At 41.7% G+C, this 25169-nt stretch overlaps 1 protein-coding gene across 3 annotated transcripts; it reads left to right on the forward strand.

Annotated features, from left to right (window-relative positions):
* On the forward strand, window positions 1-24536 carry LOC138799634 (uncharacterized). 3 transcript variants are annotated; one of them, XM_069981086.1, is made up of 7 exons: window positions 1-1807; window positions 4481-4858; window positions 6394-6513; window positions 9139-9195; window positions 11058-11177; window positions 17609-17734; window positions 20268-24536. In XM_069981086.1, exons 2-7 carry the CDS (start codon window positions 4493-4495, stop codon window positions 20376-20378), a joined length of 900 nt encoding a protein of 299 aa, XP_069837187.1. In that variant the 5' UTR covers window positions 1-1807; window positions 4481-4492; the 3' UTR covers window positions 20379-24536. The 3 variants fall into 3 exon arrangements, with proteins under 3 accessions (XP_069837187.1, XP_069837186.1, XP_069837185.1); XM_069981084.1 differs by lacking the exon at window positions 1-1807 and adding an exon at window positions 1820-1977; XM_069981085.1 differs by lacking the exons at window positions 1-1807; window positions 6394-6513 and adding an exon at window positions 1818-1977.
* Window positions 24537-25169: the final 633 nt, after the last annotated feature.

The following is a 25169-nucleotide window of genomic DNA, read 5'->3' on the forward strand; positions in this document are numbered from 1 at the left end:
TATGTAGTAAAATGAGAATAAAAGACATATCCCAGCTATTTGACAACCATATAAGCCATATAAGATCATACACTGATTATGCTGTAGAAAGAGTCATTTCTTTAAATAACACTGTTTACCATGAAAAACACCACCAAAAGCTAGTAATGTCATTCTATTTAGTAACTAGATTTGTATTTCCAGGGAAATACATAGTCCTTGAAAAGAGCGTCCCTTTAAGAGAAACTTTAACCCTTGATACCCTCCCTTTAAGAGCCACTTTGGTACAATGCCTTAACCCCTTAACGACAAAGGGCATATATTTATCAATGAAACTTCCATTTTGTTAGTCACAGTGCTAAACACTGCTAAAACTGCATACACTGAAGTATTATGGATATAGAAAGGGTTAACATCCAGCAGTCACATGCCAATGATGTAAACAGTTTGTTCACATGACTATTTCATAGCTTCAATTTTAAGTATGGTCTGAGGAAGGAGTCTCCCAGATTCGACCCTTTTCTTGGTTAGTACCAATCTTGGTTATAGTCAGTCTGGCCCTGGCCAGAGATGTGTGTAGAGCCAAAGTAGAGCCAAATGCCTTGTTAGCTTCCAGTTCACAGTCTACATCAAAGTCAACATGGCAAAGTCAACAAAGTCAAAGGCAAAATCGACATGGCTCAGTAAAAGTCAGTAAGGTTTTAGCCAAGCATTGCCACAAAGGAAATGGTGTGCCCTATCCTATCCAGGCCAGGGTCCAGCAGTCAAAAACCCCACCTTCCAAACCTGTTGAGAAAGTTAGGTTCCCTAAAAGGGAAAAAGAGGTGAGGGGGAGATGTACACTTTAGGTAAGGAGGGGGAGAGAACTTTCAAGGTGTTTCTAATTGTGGAACATAGTAATGCCTCCAGGGGCGACCTGTGTCCCTAGCCAAGGGGCATGTGGAGAAAGACCTGTTCTATGCAGATCCATTGCTTCTTCTCCTAATGGCAGCGATATCAGAGAGCCCAACACCACCATCAGATTTTCTCTGAAAGAGGACACAGAGGTCAATGATTTCAAAAAGGCATGTGGTATATGGACTGGTAAAGCCTGGGAGAGATCATCTCCCTGTCAAGTGCTATTTGAGACTTGAAAGGATGCAGAGAATTGGCCAATGACTTTCACAATAGCTGAAGGGACAGCATAGAGACCAAGGATCCGCCAGAGCAGATTAGATTCCAGGCCTATGACTTCCCTCCTTCACATCTGTCAATACAAGGCACAGAGGAAAGGACTTAGAGATTAGGGTGATGGCCCTATTGGCATTGACCCCACCTGGACTACATGATTAACATGGTGCAAATGAGGGGGAACAAATGAGAACAACTGGAGGTCCATGTTTAGAACAGATATTGTTTTAAAAATTTGGCAAAGAGTTGAGTCCCTTCCCTCTTTGGGATGGCTTGGGCTCTCTAAGGTGGCCCTGTAAATCAGAAATATGAAGGCTTTTTGGCTTTTGAAATGTGAGGAGGAAAATTTTAAATTCAAAAATTAAAATTTGTAATGTCCTGAAGAAGTTAGAGGATCGGAACTTGTTTGGTTGCATAAGGGGAAACTACACAGGTCTTAATTTTATGGCTGATGTGTTCATGCTGTTATTCCCCGACTGAAATTTCCATATCACGTTAGGAGATAACAAGTTGCACTCTGCAATATTCCATTACATATACAAAACATTCAGCTAATGGTAATCTGAGAAGGTAATAAAACTATGACAGTAGATGACAGTGAAAAACCTTCACATGTGAGTTACACAACCAGCCAGGAGGTCTAAAGGTTCACTGCTTGGTGAGTATTCCGCCTTAAGACTTGCATCTTACTTTTTATATTTTATAATGCCTTTTTTAAGTGTTAAGTTTTTTTTAAGTCTGTTACATGATGGTGGTGTACTAGCGTTACGGTGTATGTTGTATAGGCTAGTTAATATGACTGCAGGATCCAAGGAGTACAATGGGAAGGTAGGATTCTTAAGCTATTTTCCCCGAGAGCTTATTGTCTTCAGGGAAGTGAATGGGGAGCTGATTTTCTTATTATCCCTGTCCACAAATACACAAACATGGCGGCTCTCCCTTACAGCCATATAGCTGTGTGACAGTTGCCATGGTAACAGTGCGCTTGTGGTTATGTGTAGCGGTCTTACAAGTCCTAAATCTCTTCACACAGGATAAGGGACAAGTAAGAAATTGCGAGGGGTCCGATCTTCATACCCCTGGTGATCTCCAGATCGGCCCCTGGCTCCTTTGTTTTGGTTGGCACGTGACACGCGGCTCTATTCATTCAGAATGGGGCAAGTGTTGTATTCGTCTCTCTCCAGTGGCGAGAGCTGTACTCGCCTCTCTCCGACAACTCCATAGAGATTGAATAGAGCCAGGGTCACATACCGACCCACAGCTGTGTTTAAAATAAAGGAGCTGGCGCCGATCTAGAAATCTACCAGGGGGGAAGGGAGGTCAGACAAGTTGATAGGGGACAAGTATGTTTTGATTGGGGAACCCCTTTAAGACCAGGGCTGAGTGTCTTTTACTCTCAATAATGGTGGGGGTCCCAGAGGTTGGATCTAAACTGATAATAAAGTAACGGCATATCTTAAATATGTATACAGTATATGGCCGGGTTCACACTACATATAACACCAGCCGTTCTGTGATCCAGCAGGGTCACAGAATGGCCGGTGTTACTGAAGATCATCCCGGCCGATACTGCAGTACCGACTGGATGATCTTCACTTCTGGTGAATTCAGATGCGGTTGCACCCACATGCGCCCGCATCCCAATTCACTGCTGCACACAATGGAGCGTGCGGCCGGATTCGCACGCTCCGTTGTGTAAACTGACACGTCAATAAATAGCGGCTGCAGAAAACTGACATGAAAACTGACTTCGTGAGGCCGGATGGAATTCCGGCCGGTGCACATACTATATGTATACGCTCCGGTTGGGAGTCCATTTATTCCAATACAATGTATGTTTTGTATAAATCATGGCTGTTGTTGCAGATTGCAACAACGGACGTGATTTATACAAAGCATACGTTGTGTGAACATAGCCTATGTGTGTGGCTTAAGTATACCTTAAATTGTTAGTGCGCGTTGAGTACAATGTAATATTGTGCAGATGCTGTATTATAGTATACAACAGACTTTTGGCTTTCTTTTATATTGTGAACAAATGACCAGAAAAAGTAATAAAATAATAATAATAATAATAATAATAAAAAGTAGTTGGAACAGCGCAGAGCTTTGTCGGTACCAGGAAGTATAGATGTGACGCAAGGCAAAGTTTACTTTAAGATAAGAACTGACTGATCTGAGCAACTGACCAGGAAATGTCACCAAATTACTCTACAGTATCTGGCAAAGATGGTGGTTGCTACATAGCATAGAATGCATGCCTATTCTTAAAGGGGTACTCCAGTGGGGGTAAAAATGTTTCCAAATCAACTGGTCTCAGAATGTTGTACAGATTTGTAAATGATATCATTTAAAAATGTTGTGTTTTTAAGTACTTTTCAGTTGCTGTATGCCCTGCAGGAGGTGGTGCTCTCTGCTGTCACACCTCTGTCCGTGACAGGAACTGTCAAAACATGGAGAGGTTTTTATTTATGGGGATTTGTTACTGCTCTGGACAGAGGTGGCAGCAGAGAGCACTGTGTCAGACTGGAAGGAATACACCACTTCCTGTACAACATAGCTGATAAGTGCTGAGATTTTGAGACTTGAATAGAGTGTTGAGATTTTTGAATAGAAGTCATTTAGAAATCTGTATAATGGTGCGTTCACACCTACAGGATCTGCAGCTGATTTTCTGCAGCAGATTTCATTTAAATAACTGAACACAGCATCAAATCTGCTGCAGATCTGCTGCAGATCCTGTAGGTGTGAACGCACCCTAACTTTGACATCAGTTGATCTGAATTTTTTTTATTTATTCTCCGGAGTACCCCTTTAATAAATTGTTTGCACTAGGCTTTTTGTACGTTACATGCACTGTAATAATAATGTTTTTATTTGTATAGCGCACACAGTTTCCGCAGCGCTTCACTTATCTGTATGTTTTTGGCAAATCACATGATCTATCTGTATTCTGTTAGTTCACCTTGAAGGCTCAGAGCCAAATCAGTTGGTGCCCTATTACCCAGAGCGATTACCCAAACAGCTCTATATTGCCCTGTGTAATAGAACCAGCGATCAACCAAAAAACAAACATATGCTCGTCCTTCAGCTGATCCTATTGTTTTCTTGTTCTGCTTAAAAATTGTTCAGCCATACATCTCCCCATGTAATATGCAATGTGCGGCCTATGAACGAATAAACCAAATGGTCGCACAAATGACCCAGTGAACATTCATGTGTCCCTCCATGCACAATAGTTCTATAAATCTATGTAAATCTGTAAGATCTATGCTCTTATACACAGTGCAGTAAAGCCCTTGCTCATCATCCAATGTTTTCTTTTCCACAGTTACTGTTGTTGATGTCTTTACAAATGAATGGAACCTCCACACAGAATCAAGAATCTGTTCAATATGCACCCCCAAAATATGAGGAAATTATTGGATTGCCAATGTGGAATATTAACACAGTGCCACCTACTGGACATCCATTGGATGAACACGCCCAGCCTCCCTCATATGATAGCATTCCTGAGTTACCAATATGGACTATACCCCTTCCTGTTGTAAACAGCTCATTCAGCACTCAGCAATGGAATGAAGAATCTTTTATTGATCCATACAATGAAATGTTCCCAGCTGAATACCAGATACCCAATGCTGTACAAACCTCTGACAAGTCACTTTTTATATATAAATGTTGGAAAAGTCCACCAGCAATTCTGGGGGTGAGTAAAAATCTCAATTATAAACTCCAGTGCAAAAACAAATAATAGTGCAGAACAGGCCACATTTCCCAAAATTAGTTTCAGATATACTAGAACAGACCTGGCATCTGGACTCCAAATAGGAATATTGATATATTTAATTTACAGTGTTCCAGAGTAATTTGGGATTTGTGTGAAGAATGCATAGGACATAACCTGTATAGGAAATAAAAAAAACACCAGCATATATATAGTTAAAGCTTGCATTATGTATGCTGTCCATTCTAATTTTGTTGTTCCAGCGGCTCATATAGTCCTGGTTATGCTTTGTATTTTACTCTAAGCTATTAGGCAGGCTTGTTTATCAGTTAGTTTACTCAACTATAGCAGTGCCTGGCTGCTGTCCAATGAGCATTCATCTTTAATGGGCCAACTGACATCACTTCCTGCATTTGGTCTCTTTTTTGCTGTTACTAAAGACCAAATGGCCTTAGTGACAGAGACTTGACTGCAGTTTTCCAGTATGTGAGACACCTAGTGGCGAAATGTATAACATTGTATTTTATATAGAAAACAAGGCAAAAAATGAATGTAGAATAAAGTAGAATATTACCTTCACCTCCTCCTGCCTCTTTCCCAGTGCTATCTGTATTCAGTGGTTAAAGTGTCACTGTCGTATTTTTATTTTTATTTTGCAGAAATCAATAGTACAGGTGATTTTTAGAAACTTTGTAATTTGGTTTATTAGGCAAATAGGCCATTATCTGCATTCAAAAAGCCTTTCCCCAGCCCCCTCCTCTCTCTCATTCACTGCTCATTATCAGGAAATCTCGACTCTTTTACATCAGTCGAGTCCTGTCTGTTCTATGGAGAGGGGAGGGGGGAGGAGGAAGGAGGGAGATTAGTCTGCAGCAGAGAACAAAGGATTACATAGTGGGATCTGTGTGAAAGCCATATTCAGAGGTCAGAGAGGTCAGTGCTGACTTCAGAGGAGATAGCCTAGTGATGTAGCTGTAACTTAACTCTTTGTTGTCTTGTTTTGGTGCCTCATCTCCCTCAACCCCTCCCTTCTCCATAAGAAAACCATGAAGACAGGGGGAGAGCTTTAAATTGCTTTTTCATGATAAAAATGCATTTTTCAGTTAATAAACCCTATTACAAAGTTTCTTAAAATCGCCTTGATTTCTCCCAAAAAAATTTAAACGACAGTGACACTTTAAGCAGTCTCTATTTTATAAGCATCCAATAGGGAGATGAATATAGATGTTAATCATAGATAAGAGGAGGGACTGGAGAAATGCTCAATACAGGGAGCTCTAGGATCACAAAGAGCCCACTGGACAAAGCCGAAGCAGACACATCAAATGTTTCATCTCTCATGCAATTTGCATGATGACAAAATAAATTATTACTACACTGTCCTCCCCACCCTTGGTATAGGGTTGACAGAATTCTAGAGGCCTCAAAACTGCTAATTCTAAAAAAAAAAAAAAAAAAAGCAAACACTGTAAGTTTACAAAGTATTCTGAAAACATTGTCTTCTCCTTTCCCGTTAGGTATGGTTGCTGGTAGCTGGCTTTGCACAGGCTGGGATAGGCACAGCATTGGCATCCAATACCGTTGCTGTCTTCTCTGTCTCATTAACATACGGAATTCCTTTCTGGGCTCCTGTTTGTGTGAGTAGACCTTAAACAAAGCTTTTCATTCTGGATATACATGAATCATATACAATAGTTTCCTACTGTACTGTAGGGTCGCTGTCCTACTGGTACATGGTACATAAACAGAAAGATCTAAAATCACCAATAAAACAAAAAAAAAAATAACTCCCCTAATATATCTTTACTTAACAAATCCCCAGTCTATTTCTAGTCATTTTTATTTACATAGAAAAACCCATCCACTAAACCCATCCATCAAGGTCACATGACATAAGCCAACAAGTGAGTCTCTTTATACTACACAACTAAGGTTTTCCCCCACTAAACCCATCCCTTCAGCCCACATGACCTCTACACAACCAATGAAAGCATTTCTCCATAGGATGCAATTTGGGATTATCCAGCCAGGCCATAAAGCCAGTGAAAGACTCCAATATGTCTGATAGGTGAACCCCTAAAAAAATACCATCAGGAATCCCTCTTAAGGTGGTCAGTAGGGATGAGCAAACCGAACTGTTACGAACCAGATTCATTACGAACTTTGCAAAAAGTGACGAAGTTCGTTAAAATCGCAACGGCGTCGCAAAACTGTACTTTAATCAGAGAATAGAACAGGCTACAAGGGATTATTACTCCTATAATCCTTTGTATCCTGTTATTATGTGAATATCAAGGTGTGTGGCGTCACTCCAGTAACAGGAAGTGCCTGAGCGTCCATGTTCTTTCTCATTGTGTGTCTAGACTGCAGAGAGAAAAGAGGGCCACGCTAGGCAGAGAGGGAAAACACATAGATTACATATCCAAACAACTGGATAAGTACAGGGAGAGATAGAGAAGGAGTATATATTGTTTGTGAGAGAAGCCGGAGAGAGGAAGATAAAAAAAAATAAATCGCAAGATCCAGGGAAAGCTTGATAAGCCCATACATAGTGAAAGAGGCTGAGAAATCAAGAGTTAGGTAGAGAGGGGAGAGATAGCCATCTAACTCAAAAATTGTGATATCTAGGGAGAGATAGGGAGATAAAAAAAAGAAATAGGGAGAGAAAATTGAGAAGAGTCACTCAGGACACGTAGCATTGAATCAGCTACTGTTCCGTGACAGAGAGGAGACACTAGACGTTTGTTTGTTTGTGATCAGCTGTTGTAGGTGACGCTAAGTCAGCGCCGTTAACCCCGGCTAGCTGCTCGCAACCAAAAAAGTTAAAAAAAAAAAAATACTCAAAAATAATCAGAAAATACATAAAATACTCAAAAATAATCAGAAAGTACATAACAGTTAATGGAAAACCTATATATACATATATACTGGGCACTGGGCTGGTATTACATACAATAAATAAACCTCACAGTGAGTGCGAAAAAAGAAAGAAAACACCATCCAAAGATAATAGATATTACCCATACATGTCCTTAGTATATGAGTCCACCTCACCATTCACCCGACGCGCGTTTCGCATGTTGCTTTATCGAGGGTGATGTCCCAAGTACTGAGCTCTAACCTTATAAACCCCATACGACCAATCAACCACATACCTCTCATGTGTGGCATATGAAGTAATCAATTATGTCCGTAATGCTAGGGAACCGGAAGTGATGTCACTCAGTCATGTGACCTTGGTCCGTCACATGATAACCACATATAATCATATCATGGATGTCCCTGCACTTAGAATCACAATACCTATACCTGGCTTCCCCCCTCGACCCCTATTGACATCCGGCCCCTCTCGTTATCATAAAATATATATACCTCAGTCGTTGTGTATGTGGACCATATCGTAAAACCGTGTCTTCTCAACAATACTGGCCTGGGTGCAATCAAGTGCTGCCGCATCCTCCTTGTAAACTTTATTTTCCAATATTTTTTTTCACTATTTTGGCACTTTTATTTACTATATTTTATTAATGTTATTCTTCTTATTATTATTTTTTTTATTTTTTTTTCTCATTATTTTTGGAAAAAAATTTTCCCACTTTTTTCATTGTAATAGCAACTGCAACTGAACGAAACTATACCCTATCACACTCCCACTATTGTAGCTGCAATTATTCAGCCGTTAGAGCAAGGTTCGTTTTTGGTTCGGACCGATCCGAAATTCACGAAAGTTCGCCGGATCGAACCGAACCGAACTTTTCAAAAGTTCGCTCATCCCTAGTGGTCAGCTCACACACCTTCAATAATTGATGGCCAAACAATTTAAAACAGTTTAATGAGCCGTACTTAACCTTGACTGCACATGTCAGTTTTCTATGCGGCCACATGCACTCCATCCGGGATTCCATAGGACACAATGGTATTTTAATTTTTAATAAATAGCCGGTGTTGCAACGGCCGTTATTTATTGAAATTTACGTTGTGTGAACTTAGCCGATGCCTGTGTGTAATAAATTAAGTGCATAAGGGTGTGTGACCTTTCCTCAGTAGTACTAGTACTAAGCGCTGCCTTCCTTCCAGTAGAATCTAGTTTTGCTTATATTTAACCTGTTTGGCCATGGCAGTGCCTGTAAAAAAAAAAATTAAAGGCACAGTGTAAAAGAAAACATTTCACATGCATCCATCCTGGATTATATACATTTATATTCCAATATTCTGCATTTTCAATATTCTTAACAAATCAAATGCTCTCTTATATTTTACAGTACCTGATTACGGGATGTCTGTTGATTACCGCTCATATTAAACCTTTTGTCTGCCAGGTGAGTTCATTTATCAGAAATAGGTAATTATAACTTTAAAGAGATTTTCAAGGTTTTTCCCCCCCCCCCATTTGATTAAAGGCTGTTACCTAACTCACTAAAAAAAAAAAACATCCTTACTGACCGTAATTCTGCAACCGCTCCAGTGCAGCCAACACTGCTTTGGTGACCACAGCTATAAATAAGCAATAACAAAACATTTCATATTGTCCTTATAGGGGTTGTCTGCCAAATTTTTTTTTGTTCAGCTACCTAATAATTGACCACAAATATCAGTTAATAAGGTTATTTTACTTTATTTTTCAGAATTAGAAACAGAAGGAAAGCAGAGAAGGTAGTAAAATAACCTTATTCACCAAAATACTGTATGTTTATTTATTAGACAGTTAAAGATCAAGGGGGGACATTTATTAAGTCCGGCATTTTTTTACGTTGGGCTTACAAATGTCCCTGCAGCTCCGGAGCTCAGGGGATTTATGTAGAGGCGCATTGCCTCTACATAAATCCCGATCGCACGGAGCCCGTCAGTACAAAAATTCTGAAACCTACACCAGCTCAGAGCTGGCGTAGGTTTCAGTAGCATTTTTGCCGCACCCCTTGTAACGCCCCCTCTTCACCCCACTGGCGAAGGTGTCGCAATGGGGCAGATGCAAAAAAAATATTCGCAAAAATACCATTTGCGAATATTTTTACAGCCATCTGCGTCTAAAAAAGGCATTTTCGCCTTTTCATACATGCCCCCCCATAGTCTCTTAGTCGGACAACCCCATAAGGGCTAATGATCCATGTTAAGGCTATGTTCACACTACGTAAGTCTCCGGCCATAGCGCGTTCCGTGAATAAGCGGCCGGAGACTTACGTAGTTTGCGTATAATGGAAAGTATACGAAGTACGGCTGCACAGTTCACACTACGTACGAACTTACGCCCGGATCGTACGTGCTGGCGTAAAAAATGAACCAGACCATTGTTTGCGGACGAAAATGCCGTAACTTACGCCCGTAGCGTTACATGCGGTCCCGTACGTAGTGGTGATTTCTTCATTTTTGCAGCTTTTTGTGCCGATCCAAAAGGTTCTGTGGGGTGTCCGGGGCTAGGTGAAGATTTCCAAGTAAAAGACCGCTGTGAGGTCACTACGTAGGGCGCTTGGGAAGCGTAAGTAGACTACGGGCGTAAGTTCGCGGTTCGTACGTAGCCGGCCGCAAGTAACGTAAATCCCCGGCCGGAGTTTACCGCGTATATGTCCGGCTGCGAAAATATGCGGCCGGACATATACGCAGTGTGAACATAGCCTAAAAATGTACATAATTGATGGCTGTCAGTTACTGTTCCATGATTTTTATTTTCATCATGTAAGTCATGTGGGTGCAGTCCATGCATCTGCAGGATAAGTGGCAGGATCAGGGTTGTAATAACCCTCTAGATGCTGCAGTCAATACCAACCAAAACATTTAAAGTGAATCTGCTCACAGAACATAGAAAAATCCTTTCAGTTTCTAGTACAAAGTGTCAATGAGGTGTTCCTAAGCCCCTGAAATACTGGAGGCTGTAATGCTTCATCGCTCCCCCTCCCATCCCTAACCCTGCTAGCTTGACAGTCAGCTTGAAGCTTAGCCCCAAGCAGGGTCAGGTATGGGAGGGGGAGTGACAAGGCTTTACCAAGTAGTAGTTAATTAAGGGGTTACCACCTCCCCATCCCATGATGTACTGCACTGGTTTGCCATGTTCAGAAGGCAGATTACATGAGTTGATGTAATAGTACGACATGTCTATGCAGGTACAGGTAATGTGCCCAAATCACCTGCAGCCCAATAAGTAGAACAAAGACGATAATGTTAATTCTTTGCTGATCTTACCCTACAGGTCGGAATCTCACTGTGCTTCAACATAATAACAGGAGTTGTCAGTTCTGTCGGGCTTATGTTTAATGCAAAAGACCTGCAGACGTTGTGGGATAAAGCACCATACTATGATGAAGATCAAGTAAGATTTCCCATTTCCCTAAATGTATATGTGTTTGTCTATATAAACTGTATGGGAAAGATCCTTGGGCTGCCAACTCAAATCTACACAGAGGGGGGACATTTTATTGTATGGTGGTGGTCAGCAAATGTATAGCAAATAAACCATGTCTTTTTATTGTGTGCTCTATTATTGGATTCATGCATTATACCCCTCTAGTTCCTGGTCTATCTGGCTCCATGTCACTTTCCAGGTCCTTGTCATGATGGCTCCCTTTTATTCCTGGTCCCCAGGATTGTTCCCCATCTATCCTCCGTATTGTGCCCCCTCTTACTCCTGGCCTACCATAGCTTCCCATCTAATTCCTATTCCTCAGCATGGCTCCCTGTGTCATTTCTGGCTCTCCTTATTCCGTCACCATTGCATGGCTACTTTGCTAGTTTACCACAGGGCTTCTCATCTATTTCATATTTCCCAGCATGGCTATTTTGTTCTCGGTGGCCAGCATGCCTCGTCCTCTTATTATTGGTCACTATCAGGGCCGCCATCAGGAATTTCGGGGCCCCATACAATCAAAGTGTCTGGGCCCCCCACATTAATAAAAAAAAAATTGTGTGTTCGACCCACGCCTTGCTGGGAGGTATCATTTGGTTCAGATCAATTTTAGAGAACTGGCTCATATACCCCATTTTCCCCAGTGGCCTAAAATCTAACCTCTGTTATACAGTTATAAAATTGTAGAAACTAAATGTGAACAAGGTGCAATTTAAATGTCACCATACAGACACTTACTTGTATAGCTGCCTCTTGTGCTCTGTATGCAGTGCATTATATTCACCCCTGCAACGTACAATTTATAGCGTGTCTACAAGCCCAGCGGGGCTCATTATGATGGAGACTAAAACTTATACAAGAGTGGGGTAGGGGTTCCCCTGTATTCAGAATGCTGTTGAGTACTAGGCAATGCCCCGTTTGGGGTTATTGAATTTCGAGGGTCTGGGGGGCTGTTTGATTTGTATATGTTCACCAATATCCCCCCCCCCCCCCCCCGGTATGCTCACTAACATAGAATATGTTGATAAGGCTAATATAATGAGGCTGTTCCATGTTAGTGAGCATATACAAATCACCCCCCCCCCAGGCAGACTAGTTTAGCTCACCCAAGCCAGTGATAGCGAATACATGGCGGTGAGAACGCTTTCTAGGAGATCCTGTTTGTGCAGCAGAGGTGTCTTTATCCTGCTCTGCATAGACCCTCGAAATTCAATAATCCCAGACGGGGCATTGCCTAGCACTCAACAGCATTCTGAATACAGGGGAACCCCAACCCCACTCTTGTATAAGTTTTAGTCTCCATCATAATGAGCCCCGCTGGGCTTGTAGACACGCTATAAATTGTACGTTGCAAGGGTGAATATAATGCACTGCATACAGAGCACAAGAGACAGCTATACAAGTAAGTGTCTATTTAAATTGCACTTTGTTCACATTTAGGTTCTACAATTTTATAACTGTATAACAGAGGTTACATTTTAAGCCACTGGGGAAAATGGGGTATATGAGCCAGTTCTCTAGAATTGATCTCACACACAGACACCAGCACACATGTATACAGACACCAGCACACATGTATACAGACATACAGACACCAGCACACATGTATACAGACACCAGCACACATGAATACAGACACCAGCACACATGTATACCGACACCAGCACACATGTATACACATATACAGACACCAGCACACATGTATACACACATACAGACACCAGCACACATGTATACACACATACAGACACCAGCACACATGTATATATAAACACACAGACACCAGCACACATGTATATATAAACACACAGACACCAGCACACATGTATATATAAACACACAGACACACACTTACTCTGATCAGGGAAGCTCCAGGTCCCAGGTGCTGCAGTCGCTTTCCTCACACAGCGGCTCCCCGCCCCTCCCCCTCCTTCTCCGACATCCCAGCACAAGTGAAAGCAGGAAGAGGAGATAGTGAAGGGCGGGGGCCCTGTGTCTCTACTGCTTCCTGCCTGTGCGGTACAGCTGTCAGGAGCCTGTATGCAGGGAGGCTGGATGGCCGGCCCCCCCTGGATCCTTGTTTGAGCTCGGGCCCCTGAAAGCTGTACCCAGGGGCGTAGCTAAAGGCTGATGGGCCCTGGTGCAAAATGTTAGCTTGGGGCCCCCCCATCTCACCCGATCAGGCAAAGTCATATCTAACGTTATATCGAATTACTCTAATGTGCCACCATGTTCTAATGCACTGCCACTGCCTCCACCTCATGTACTGCACTACTGCCCCCTATAATTAATGGACTGTACTGTGTCATTGTCTTATCATTGTATTCCAATCTTTGACTCTTCAGCTGAAAAACTACAACTCTCATCATAAACTGCCAGTTGGAAACGATGGGGGTTGTAGTGCTGCAACCAGAAGAGCCACATGCTGCAAAACTACAACTCCCATAATAAACTGTCAGCAGGGCACGATGAAGTTTGAACTTCTGCAACCTGGAGAAATCACCTGATATCACCTGCAGTCCTATGTAACACCACATAACACAGTGGTATCTCTGAGTACAGATAATGTAGTAGATTTCACCTGCAGTCCTATGTAATAGCACAGATAACACAGTGATATCTCTGAGTATAGATCATGTAGAAGATGTCACCTGCAGTCCTATGTAACAGCACAGATAACACAGTGATATCCCTCTGAGTACAGATAATGTAGTAGATGTCACCTGCAGTCCTATGTAACTGCACAGATAACACAGTGATATCCCTCTGAGTACAGATAATGTAGTAGTCACCTGCAGTCCTTTGTAACAGCACAGATAACACAGTGATATCTCTGAGTACAGATAATGTAGTAGCTGTCACCTCGGGGCGCCCCTACTAAATGATGTTCTACAAAATAAGAAAACCGTCATACAGTGACTCACAGGTGACGTCTTCTTTGATCTGAGGCGTCACTTTCCCTTTTCCTCTCCATCCAGTCCAGTCCTCCATGATGATTCCTTCTAGATATGTTTAATCTTTTCAGAACCTGCGAGACAAACAATTTAGACTCTGCACATTTCTAGCAACTTCCTTTCCTTTCTCCCTCCTGTAGGCTCCCATAGTAACTGCGCTGTTTGGTGTTATGTGCAGTAAAGCGAGTAGGAATGTGGGATGCCCCCTGTATGTAGGATCCCCTGCTGTGCCCCCTGTATATAGGATCCCCTGCTGTGCCCCCTGTATGTAGGATCCCCTGCTGTGCCCCCTGTATGTAGGATTCCCTGCTGTGCCCCCATGAGCTAATAATGCCCCCAGAGGTGGCCCCCATGAACTAATAATGCCCCCAGAGGTACCCCCATGAGCTAATAATGCCCCCAGAGGTGCCCCCATGAACTAATAATGCCCCCAGAGGTGGCCCCCATGAACTAATAATGCCCCCAGAGGTACCCCCATACACTAATAATGCCCCCAGAGATGCCCCCATGAGTTAATAATGCCCCCAGAGGTGCCCCCATGAACTAATAATGCCCCCAGAGGTGCCCCCATATACTAATAATGCCCCCAGAGGTGCCCCCATATACTAATAATGCCCCCAGAGGTGCCCCTATATACTAATAATGCCCCCAGAGGTGCCCCCATGAACTAATAATGCCTCCAGAGGTGCCCCCATGAACTAATAATGCCCCCAGAGGTGCCCCCATGAACTAATAATGCCCCCAGAGGTGCCCCCATATACTAATAATGCCCCCAGAGGTGCCCCCATGAACTAATAATGCCCCCAGAGGTACCCCCATGAGCTAATAATGCCCCCAGAGGTGCCCCCATATACTAATAATGCCCCCAGAGGTGCCCCCATATACTAATAATGCCCCCAGAGGTGCCCCTATATACTAATAATGCCCCCAGAGGTGCCCCCATGAACTAATAATGCCTCCAGAGGTGCCCATATGAACTAATAATGCCCCCAGAGGTGCCCCCATGAACTAATAATGCCCCCAGAGGTGCCCCCATATACTAATAATGCCCCCAGAGGTGCCCCCATGAACTAATAATGCCCCCAGAGGTGCCCCCATGAACTAATAATGCCCCCAGAGGTGCCCCCATGAACTAGTAATGCCCCCAGAGGTGCCCCCATATACTAATGCCCCCAGAGGTGCCCCCATGTACTAATAATGCCCCCAGAGGTGCCCCCATACACTAATAATGCCCCCAGAGGTGCCCCCATATACTAATAATGCCCCCAGAGGTGCCCCCATACACTAATAATGCCCCCAGAGGTGCCCCCATATACTAATAATGCCCCCAGAGGTGCCCCCCATGAGCTAATAATGCCCCCAGAGGTGCCCCTAAAAAAACAAACATCCTACTCACCTAATCCGCGCTGTGCAGGCAGCAGCTCTTCCTCCTCTTCTGGCTCCATCTTGCGAGCCGCAGGGACGGGACTTCCGGCAGACGTGATGACGTCACATCATCACGCCTGCCAGAGAGGTCACGTCCCGGCCTCCCATAGGCTGCTGGTATGAAGTGCCGGCAGCCTATGGGAGGGAATACAGGAGGAGGACGCAGACAGGTCCTGCTCCTATATTCTGATCGCTTTAATTTTCCGCCCGCTCACTGTGCGGGCGGAACTTCGAAGCGATCAGTGCATCCCGAGAAGCTGCGCGGCCGCAGCTTCTCGGGATGCTCAAAAACAAGTGGCAAGGGGGGCTGTGCGGGCCCCCCTAGCGTAGCGGACGGGGGGCGGCGGCCGGCGGGCCCGGCGAGCCCCCCCATGTCTCTTAGGATCCGGGCCCCATACGGCAGCACCAGTTGTACTGCCCTATCGGCGGCCCTGGTCACTATCATAGCTCTCTATTTCATTCCTCTTTACCATCATTAGTTTTCTTCTCATTCCTGGTCCCAGCATGGTTTCCTTATCTCATCCCTGCTTCCCATTATGGCACCCCTTTAGTAAAATAAATTATATTGTGGTGTTTCGGGGCCATACTATTTAATCTAGGCCACTATATTTAGCATGACTTCCCATTTCATGCCTAGTGCCCAGCATGGCCTCCTATCTCTAGCCCCCCACCACCACCAAAACCCACGCACGCACACAGACGCACACACACTTATCTTTTCCCAGTATAGCTCTTCATCTCATTCCTCATTTACAGCATGGCAGACAGTGCAGTAGGAGCAGAGAGGGACAATTCAGCTATGCTACTGCTTATACAAAGCTACCGTGTGCAGACAGTGCATAGGCTTTAGGAATATAGGGGGTCTTTACCAGATTTTTGCACACAGAAATGGCCTGCATATGGTAATAAAATAAACTACAAAAATACACATAATCGTCTATATTTTGTAATAAAAAAACGCTCATATGACACCAATGACGTTTACTTTCGGCTATGTTCCCACACAATATTTTTGCTCAGTATTTTGCAACCAAAACCAGTAGTGGATTAAAAACACAGAAATACTATGTTCACACACTGTTGAAATTGAGTGGATGGCCATCAGAAAATGGCAAATAATTGCTGTTATTTAAAAACAATTGTAGTTATCTGCCGGTCGTTAAATGATGGCCATCCACTCAATTTCAACAGTGTGTGAACATAGCCTTTCTGTGTTTTTAATCCACTCCTGGTTTTGGTTGCAAAATACTAAGTAAAAAAACAGTGTGGGAACATAGCCTTAAAGCATACACTGAGCTGTCCCCTGTTAGCACTCTGATTCTACCTCACTAAAGGGTTATGCAGACTTTGCCAAGTGCATATTATACCAATTTATTCTACTTTTCATGTATAATCAATCATACATTATGCAGCTCAGTTGCACTAATCTGAATAGAGCTTAGTTGTAATGCCACATGAAAGCTGAGGACGGGTGGGGCATTGGTTTTAGAAGAAAGCAGCTTTTTCTAAGCTATCTTTTTAAAGAAGCAGTTCACAAAAAAATATTATTGCCCCCCCCCCCCCCCTCTGGTAGGCTCTGTCATGTACACTCACGGCAGCTGATTGGTGTCCTGCGACATGGCTTCGTTCCAATCCCGTGGCGCAGTTCAAATCCTCTTCTCCTGCGACTCCTCTTCTCTGTCCTGTGATTATACGCCGGATCTCACACTCTTCCATGCATTCTCTATGGAAGTGCGTGACTTCCAGCGTTCAGTTACAAGGCAGAGAAGAGGAGTCACAGCAGAGGCGGATGTGAGCGGCGCCGCGGGATTGGAACGAAGCCATGCCGCAGGACACCAATCAGCTGCCGTGAGTATACATGACACAGCCTACCAGAGGGGGGGGGGGCAATAATATTTTTTGTGCACTGCTTCTTTAAAGCATCTGTGTAAATCTGAAGGCCTTGTCCATCAGGCTAGACTAGTGCTGGATAACCCCTTTATTAAATTCCCCCTTAATTTGCTATTTTGTATTTTCTAGTTGCAGAGTGGCCTAAATATTCATTATGCTCTTATTGGTACAAACGTGGCTCTACTGTGTTTTTCTGTTTCTGCTGGAATCTTTGAATTATATGTACTGTACCATTCAACGAGAAAGAATCCACAGGTAAAGTCTGATCTAAATAATTCCTCTATTTGTTATGGTCCCTGTTGATTTATTCTCTTTTCATAAAGAAAAAAATTGAAAATGTCAGAGACATGTCAAAAGTTTTGATCGATGGAAGTCTGGGTGATGAGATCCTCCTATTGCTAAAATTAAAGGGGTAATTCAGCAAAACATTCTTTCTAATAAACTGGTTCCAGAAAGTGCCAGAGATTTGTAATTGACTTCTATTAAAAGATCTTAAAGTGACTCTGTACCCACAATCTGACCCCCCAAACCGCTTGTACCTTCAGATAGCTGCTTTTAATCCAAGATCTGTCCTGGGGTCCGTTCAGCAGGTGATGCAGTTATTGTCCTAAAAAACAACTTTTAAACTTGCAGCCCTGAGTCAAACTGCCGTGGCCTAGAGGACCTGTGCCCTAACCTTGCACCACCCCTCCGTCCCTCCTCGCCACCCTCTTCATCATTAGGAATGCCACTGGCAGGATGTTTCCTATTCCTCTGCAATGAACACTGTGCCCTAACAATCAGCCCTTGTGCCGTGCTCACACAGCTGAGGAATAGGAGGCAATCTGCCTGGAGCATTCCTAATGATGAAGAGGGCGGGGAGGAGGGACAGAGATGCATACACAATCTAGGCCACGTTGTTTTTTTAGGACAATAACTACATCACCTACCGAACGGATACCCCAGGGCATCAATCAATAGCGGCCGCAGAAAACTGACGTGTCAGTTTCTTGCGGCGTTGCTAGGGATCGCGGACGGAGTGTATACTATGTGTATACACTCCGGCCGGGATTCCTTAGGAGGTACCACTATGTAAGTACTGTAGTAATCACGGCTGTTGTTACGCAGTGGGAACATGGCCTTAACCTGCATATATATGGTTGTGTTTGGACTGACCTATTGAATAATGGTATCATGTCGCTTTTTACCATATAGTGCATTACGTAGAAACAGGAACCCCCTAAACCTTACCATATTGCATTCTTTTTTCCAATTTCACCAACTTGTATTCTCATAAATATTATTTTGGGGGTTCCATCATACATGTGATGGTAGAATGAAAGACGCCATAACAAAGAACACCTATTCCTGAAAAAAACGCCCTTACATGGCCTTGTAGTTAGGAAAATGAAAGTGCTAGAGCTCTTAGAAGGGGAGGAGGAAAAAACAAAAACGCAAAAATGAAAATTGGCGCGGTCCTTTGGGTAATTTTGGGCTTGGTCCTCAAGGCGTTAAGTGACAAGAGTTTGTATGTGATCACTGTCTCTCCCACCAATCAAAATTCATGACAGGTCTCTATGATACAGGAAATGTTTCTGACAATTCATATACACATTAATATCTATGAATACATTTGCACTAAAATTTTTCAGTGTGGTATTAAGCTGCTTTATAAGTTATGTAAGTTTTTCACCTTAATGTTGACAGATCATAGTTTCTGGGGCCAGCAACTCTTTGTAGTCTTTTTCTAGAAGAAGGGGAGAGGGTATGCACAGGAGAGGTGGGGTGTAGGGGGATTGCACAGCAGGTCTGAGGGCCCTATCACACGGGACAATTATCGTGCGAAAAATCGTTAAATTGAATTTAACAATTGAATTTAAATGATAATTGTTCTATGTAATTGCAGGCAACGTTTGAAAAATCGTTTGTATGTCGTTGATCGTTGATTTAGATCTGAACCTAAAATTATCGTTAATCGTTTGCTAATCGTTCGCTGTAATTCCACGTTCGTTCACTCAAGTGCCGCTTTTTTTTTTTTTTACTAATCGTTCAGTGTAATTGCACATTGTTCATTGTTTTGCTGGGATCAGAAGGAATAAACGATCATAGTAACGATCGCAATAATGATCATAGTAACGATCCTTACTCATTTGCGATCGTTTATCGTTAATCGTTAAAAATCGCTCAGTGTAATAGGACCCTGAGTTGTGTGTGTGTGTGTGTGTTTTTTTGTGTAAAGATTCAGCTGTAGATAGAAGGAAAGCACACACAAGGCATTTTACAAGAGTAAGTCAAATCACATAGTTATGTATGAGTGTAGGGAAAGAATATAGCAATTACAACCAAATATATTGGGGATGAGACATCTCATACACCAAGGCACTAGTTTTTGTTAGAGGAGATTCCTGATCCATGAGAGCTAGTGAGTATAACAGCCTCCTGTATAGACAGAGTATACATACCTGTATATTTGACACTGATTACTGTGAGCCATGAGGGGGAACAGCAGGATTTTTCTGGAAGCCATATAGAATATAATGCATGAGCAGCTCCCTCCTATTTCTCCCCCTTGAAATGACACTTGTACCATTTTCTGCAGAGCAAAGCAGGTAAGGACATAAATTATAATCCATAGAATACATCTGGGAAACCTATCAGCATATGGTTCTGTTTACATGTGTGCTACATTTACATATGACAAATAAATCTACTGTTTTATTTAACATATCTCTCTTTTTTTAACATATCTGCTGTATATTTTGGTATTTGGTATTTTGTCTAATATTTAATTTTCTTTCTATTTCCTCAGGACTCTGAAATAGAGAATAATTTTACACCTACAGATTTACCTGAAACAACATTACCTTCTCCGCCACCTTATACATCACAAAGAGTACATATAAGCAGAACAACACAATGAAACAATAAGATAAATATACTCCAAAATGCATGTTTGTACTGCTCATCCTCATTAGATTAGCCATAGTAATATTTCAATACTGCTGCTGCTGCTTTCCTGTAAATGTCCACCTTTAAAGAAGCACTTGAAGATTTTTTTTGTTTGTTTTTGCCTTTGTAATGCTGCTCACCACCATCATTCCTACAGTGTCACATCCCAGCTCAACTTTATCGACACTTGTAATTACTATAGCAGGGTCCTGTGACTTTTGGTTGCCCACTATCTACACCAGTATCGTATTGATGTCTTCATTAAGACATGTCCATTCGGGTGGTCTGCCTTTCTTTTGGGGCCGGTATTTGGGGTAAAAACAACTTTTAGGGCCCTATTACACCAACAGATTATGTGACAGATTTTTTGAAGCCAAAGCCAGGAATGGATTTAAGAAGAGGAGAAATCTCAGTCTTTCCTTTATGACCAGTTCTATGTTTATAGTCCATTCCTGACTTTGGCTCAAAAAAAGAATCTCTCAGATAATCTGATGATGTAATAGGGCCCTTATTCTAGCGGTGGGATGTCAATGAGGCGGGGCCTAGAGAATCTGTGCCCTAGGCCTGCAGCACCTTGGAAAAAAACAGTACCAGTTGTTGGGGGGCTATACAGATTCTCTTTAAAACTGCATTCTCTGCCTTTCAAATCTTTCATAAATCCCACAATTCATTAGCATAGCATCACATGGGCGGTTACAACAAGTACCATCTAAGTGTTATATCCCTCATCTCTTTATTCTTCTAAATAAGCTAAGACACTATAAATATAATACTGTACAGTCATGTACTGCATTATAACTGTATGGCAGTAGGTATATAATAATCCTCAGTAATTGGATTTTGAGTTTCAGTCTCCCTTTTGGAGAGTTTGTATAGAATAAACAGTATATGTAGCTTTATCATACAAAGATTTCTGCTGACTGAGATGGTGAACCTATTGTGAGCACAGAAGTACATGGGATTTACAGAGGGTCATCATAAGATCACATGACCCAACTGAAGGAAAAGACTCAGTTAACGTTTAACCTGATGTACTTATAGACCATAGAATTAATGATAACATTCTCTGTTATAAATTCTCAATATTTTCTATGTTGAACTCAATAAAAAAAACAGTATTCAGTAAGCTCCTTAACCCCTTCCCATTAGTAATACATAGATATACGTTCCTACTGCACATATCCTGTGCAATAGGATTGTATATATATGTTCCTGATTTCATGGGGTTACTGATGTGTGCGGGACTGCTGCAGTGAGAGTGGTCCCGCACACATCAGTGTGTCTGGGGCTGGAGGTAATGAGAAGCAGCTGCGATCACGCAGCTGCGTCTCATAAACCCATTAAATGCCGCGATCTATAGCGATCGCGGTGTTTAATGTATTCAGTGACAGATCAAGCATCTGTCACTAAGTGATCGGGACACCCACAGCCATGCTGTGGGGGGCCCGTTCGCTTGTGCCGACAGGCGGGGCTAATCCACTTACCTCCGTCTTGTCAAATCGGCGATCTATGTATAGAGTCTGCTCTCAGGCAAGCTCTATACATAGATCGCCGATAACACTGATCTATGCTATGCTATGGCATAGCATAGATCAGTACATGCAATCTAATGATTGCATCTTATACAGTGGAACTAAATGTAAAAAAAAAAATGCAATAAAAAGTTTTTAAAAGTATTAAAAACCCCTTATAAACCCCCTCCCAATAAAAAGTTTAAAATACCCCCTTGCCCATAATAAAAAAATAAAAAAAATAAAAATAAATAAACATATTACATATCGTAGCACGCGGAATTGTCTGACCTATTAAAATATAACATTATTGTTCCCGCACGATGAATGGCGGAAACGGGGAAAAAAAACACACCAGGATTGCTGATTTTATTAAATTATGTATCAGAAAATTTTTTATAAAAAGCGATCAAAATTTTTATGCTAGACCAATATGATATTAAAGGGGTTATCCAGCGCTACAAAAACATGGCCACTTTTCCCCCTCTCTTGTCTCCAGTTTGGGTGGGGTTTTGAAACTCAGTTCCATGAAAGTAAATGTAGCTTAATTGCAAACCGCACCTGAACTGGAGACAACAGTAGGGGGAAAAGTGGCCATGTTTTTGTAGCGCTGGATAACCCCTTTAAGAAAAAAGATGACACCCCAACCAGCCCTGTAGGTGAAAAAATTTAAGCGCTATAGCAGGGAGGAACAATCCATTAATTTTACCTGGACATCCGGGCATCAAAGGAATCTGTCTTGAAGGGGTTAATTTCTACTCAAATTTTTTATTTTTTAGAAGCATTAAGAATACTTATATATAGATAGACCTAACTAAATCTCAAGCAGTTTATTAGTATTTGTTAGAATAATCCATTGTTGCACAAAAATGTCAAATTGTGCACATTTTTGACCATGTGTAAAATTAACTCATTTTTACTCATTAGTCATTACCAATTTTCTACATGATTGAGAAAAAATGCTCAAAATTTACTATAGTTTTTCCCCATAATCGATAAATTAAAAAATAAAAAAGAACTTCAAAGAGTACAAAGACTGAATAATAATTTCCCCCATAGTTTTTTATTACTTAAATACTTATACCGCATGGAAGAACAGCCGAGGCTTCTGGGAATAATGAACAGTACATTGTATTATGGCTTTTAGATTCTCCTGCTATATTGTATTTCACTCAATTTTCTCATGAAAATGGCAGGGTACTGGTGGTAAAGCCAGATATTTTCTTACATTTTCTCTCATTTGGGGGTCATGGCCTCCCTGATCTTCCAGAAATAGCACCACACCTGTCCTCCGTTTGGGTCTGGTTTTGGAGCTCAGTTCCATTGAAGTGAATAGAGCAGAATTGCAATATCACAGACAACCTGAGGGCAGAGGTGGCGCTGTTTTTTGCAAGAAAGTAGTTGTGTTTTTTTCTAATCCTTGATAACCCGATTAATTTTCCATTACCACACTGCACGGTGTAATTGTACCAATGTCTCTGATACAGTTTTCTTTTGTCCCGTTGTGGGATGTAAACCATATAAGGATCTTCCAACAACGGCTTTGTTTGTTATAGCAAAGATATTTGTTACTGTACATCTGTTATTGCATATCAAGTTTAAATTGTTTTATATTGTCTAAAGCAAAAAAAAATTCCAACACATAAATAATATTATCATACATTGCCAAGCTAATTCTTTCATACTGAAGCCAACTACTTCTGGTATCCAAATAATACCTTTAAATTGTGTCTAAAGATTCACAGCAAGCAGCATATACATACAGACGTGCATACAGTACATGCAAACTTGCCTGTATATTTTTACAATAACATGTATGCATATACCAAATACCAATAATACAAATGATACGGAATCTGTATAGATACACTCTACATGTTACAGTTACACATAGGAAAAATCATACTGACGTACTGATCTACTATACTTCTATACCTCAATCTAAAATCAGTCAGTTGTACCACCATACAAAGGGGAAGAAAAGGGACAACCTCTTGCGTGTGGATGCATGGGCACGTGTAATGGGAAGGGAGAGGCCCAGAAGGAACAGCTGAAGACCAAATGATTTTTCTGAGTTTAGTTATATAGGGTATATGGCAACATTTACATTGTGAGCCCCTTGGGGACAGGAAGTGATCTGTGCACATGGTCTACCGTTCCTACAAATGTTCATCCAGATTATAATTGGCCGTGTAAAAGTGCCAGCAGAAAACACCCACTTATCGGCTGATTTGACCGGCGGGGAAATATATAATTATTTAGACAGATATCTCATTGTGTAAACAGAGACGTGTGCCCTAAAACAAAGAATGTTAATGGCCACACAAACAATACAATGATCATTTGGGAGGCCTGGCCACGCCTTATTAAGGCACTGCAAACGATTGCTGATCTTGCATCCTTGTACGGCCCCATATTGCATATGTTCCATGTTCAAATGTATAAGGTAGTCCTGTCAATGCCAGGATAGAGACACAAGGCATGGATGGAAGACATTAATGATATAATAACTTGTGTATAATAATATTTATTATTTTAAAGTATTAAGATCTGCATTAGTAATAATAATAAATATCAATAATTTTGTGACTGTTAGGCGTCATTATTTATTTTTATTATTTTTATGTAATACATTTTTATAGTAATGCATACTAGTAATACTCAGTGCAACACATAACATTGTTATTATGTTAATACTTAACATTTTATTATAAATATTGTTATATTGTCATCTAATAATACATCATAACTTTATTAGTAAGGCTAGGTTCACACTGCGTTTTCAGCATCCGTTTAACGCATCCGTTTTTTGGAAAAAACGCATGAAAAACGGATTGCAAAAAACGGATTCATTTGTGTGCATCCGTTTTTCCATTGACTTCCATTATAAAAAAAAAACGGATCCGTTTTTTTTGGCGGACCAAAACGGACCAAAAAACGTTGCTGACCCTATTTTTCTGGACGTTAAAAATAACGGATCCGTTAAACGGATGCTGAAAACGCAGTGTGAACCTAGCCTAACAGCTCATAATAAAAAACAAAGCATAATAATAATTATTTGTATTCTTTGCATGATTTACAGGGAATTACCAGACAAGCGAATGTTCAAAAATTCGGTTCGCTGGGTTCTTGAATTTTTGGCTTAAAATGCGCAAACTTGTGGACTAAACCACACTAAAACAGCTAAACAATTGTATTGCATGGTTGTGGCTGCCTGTCATTATATCCGGCTCCTGGGACGTTAACGTATG

This window comes from Dendropsophus ebraccatus, chromosome 8, assembly GCF_027789765.1.
Source record: "Dendropsophus ebraccatus isolate aDenEbr1 chromosome 8, aDenEbr1.pat, whole genome shotgun sequence".
Lineage (NCBI taxonomy): Eukaryota > Metazoa > Chordata > Amphibia > Anura > Hylidae > Dendropsophus > Dendropsophus ebraccatus.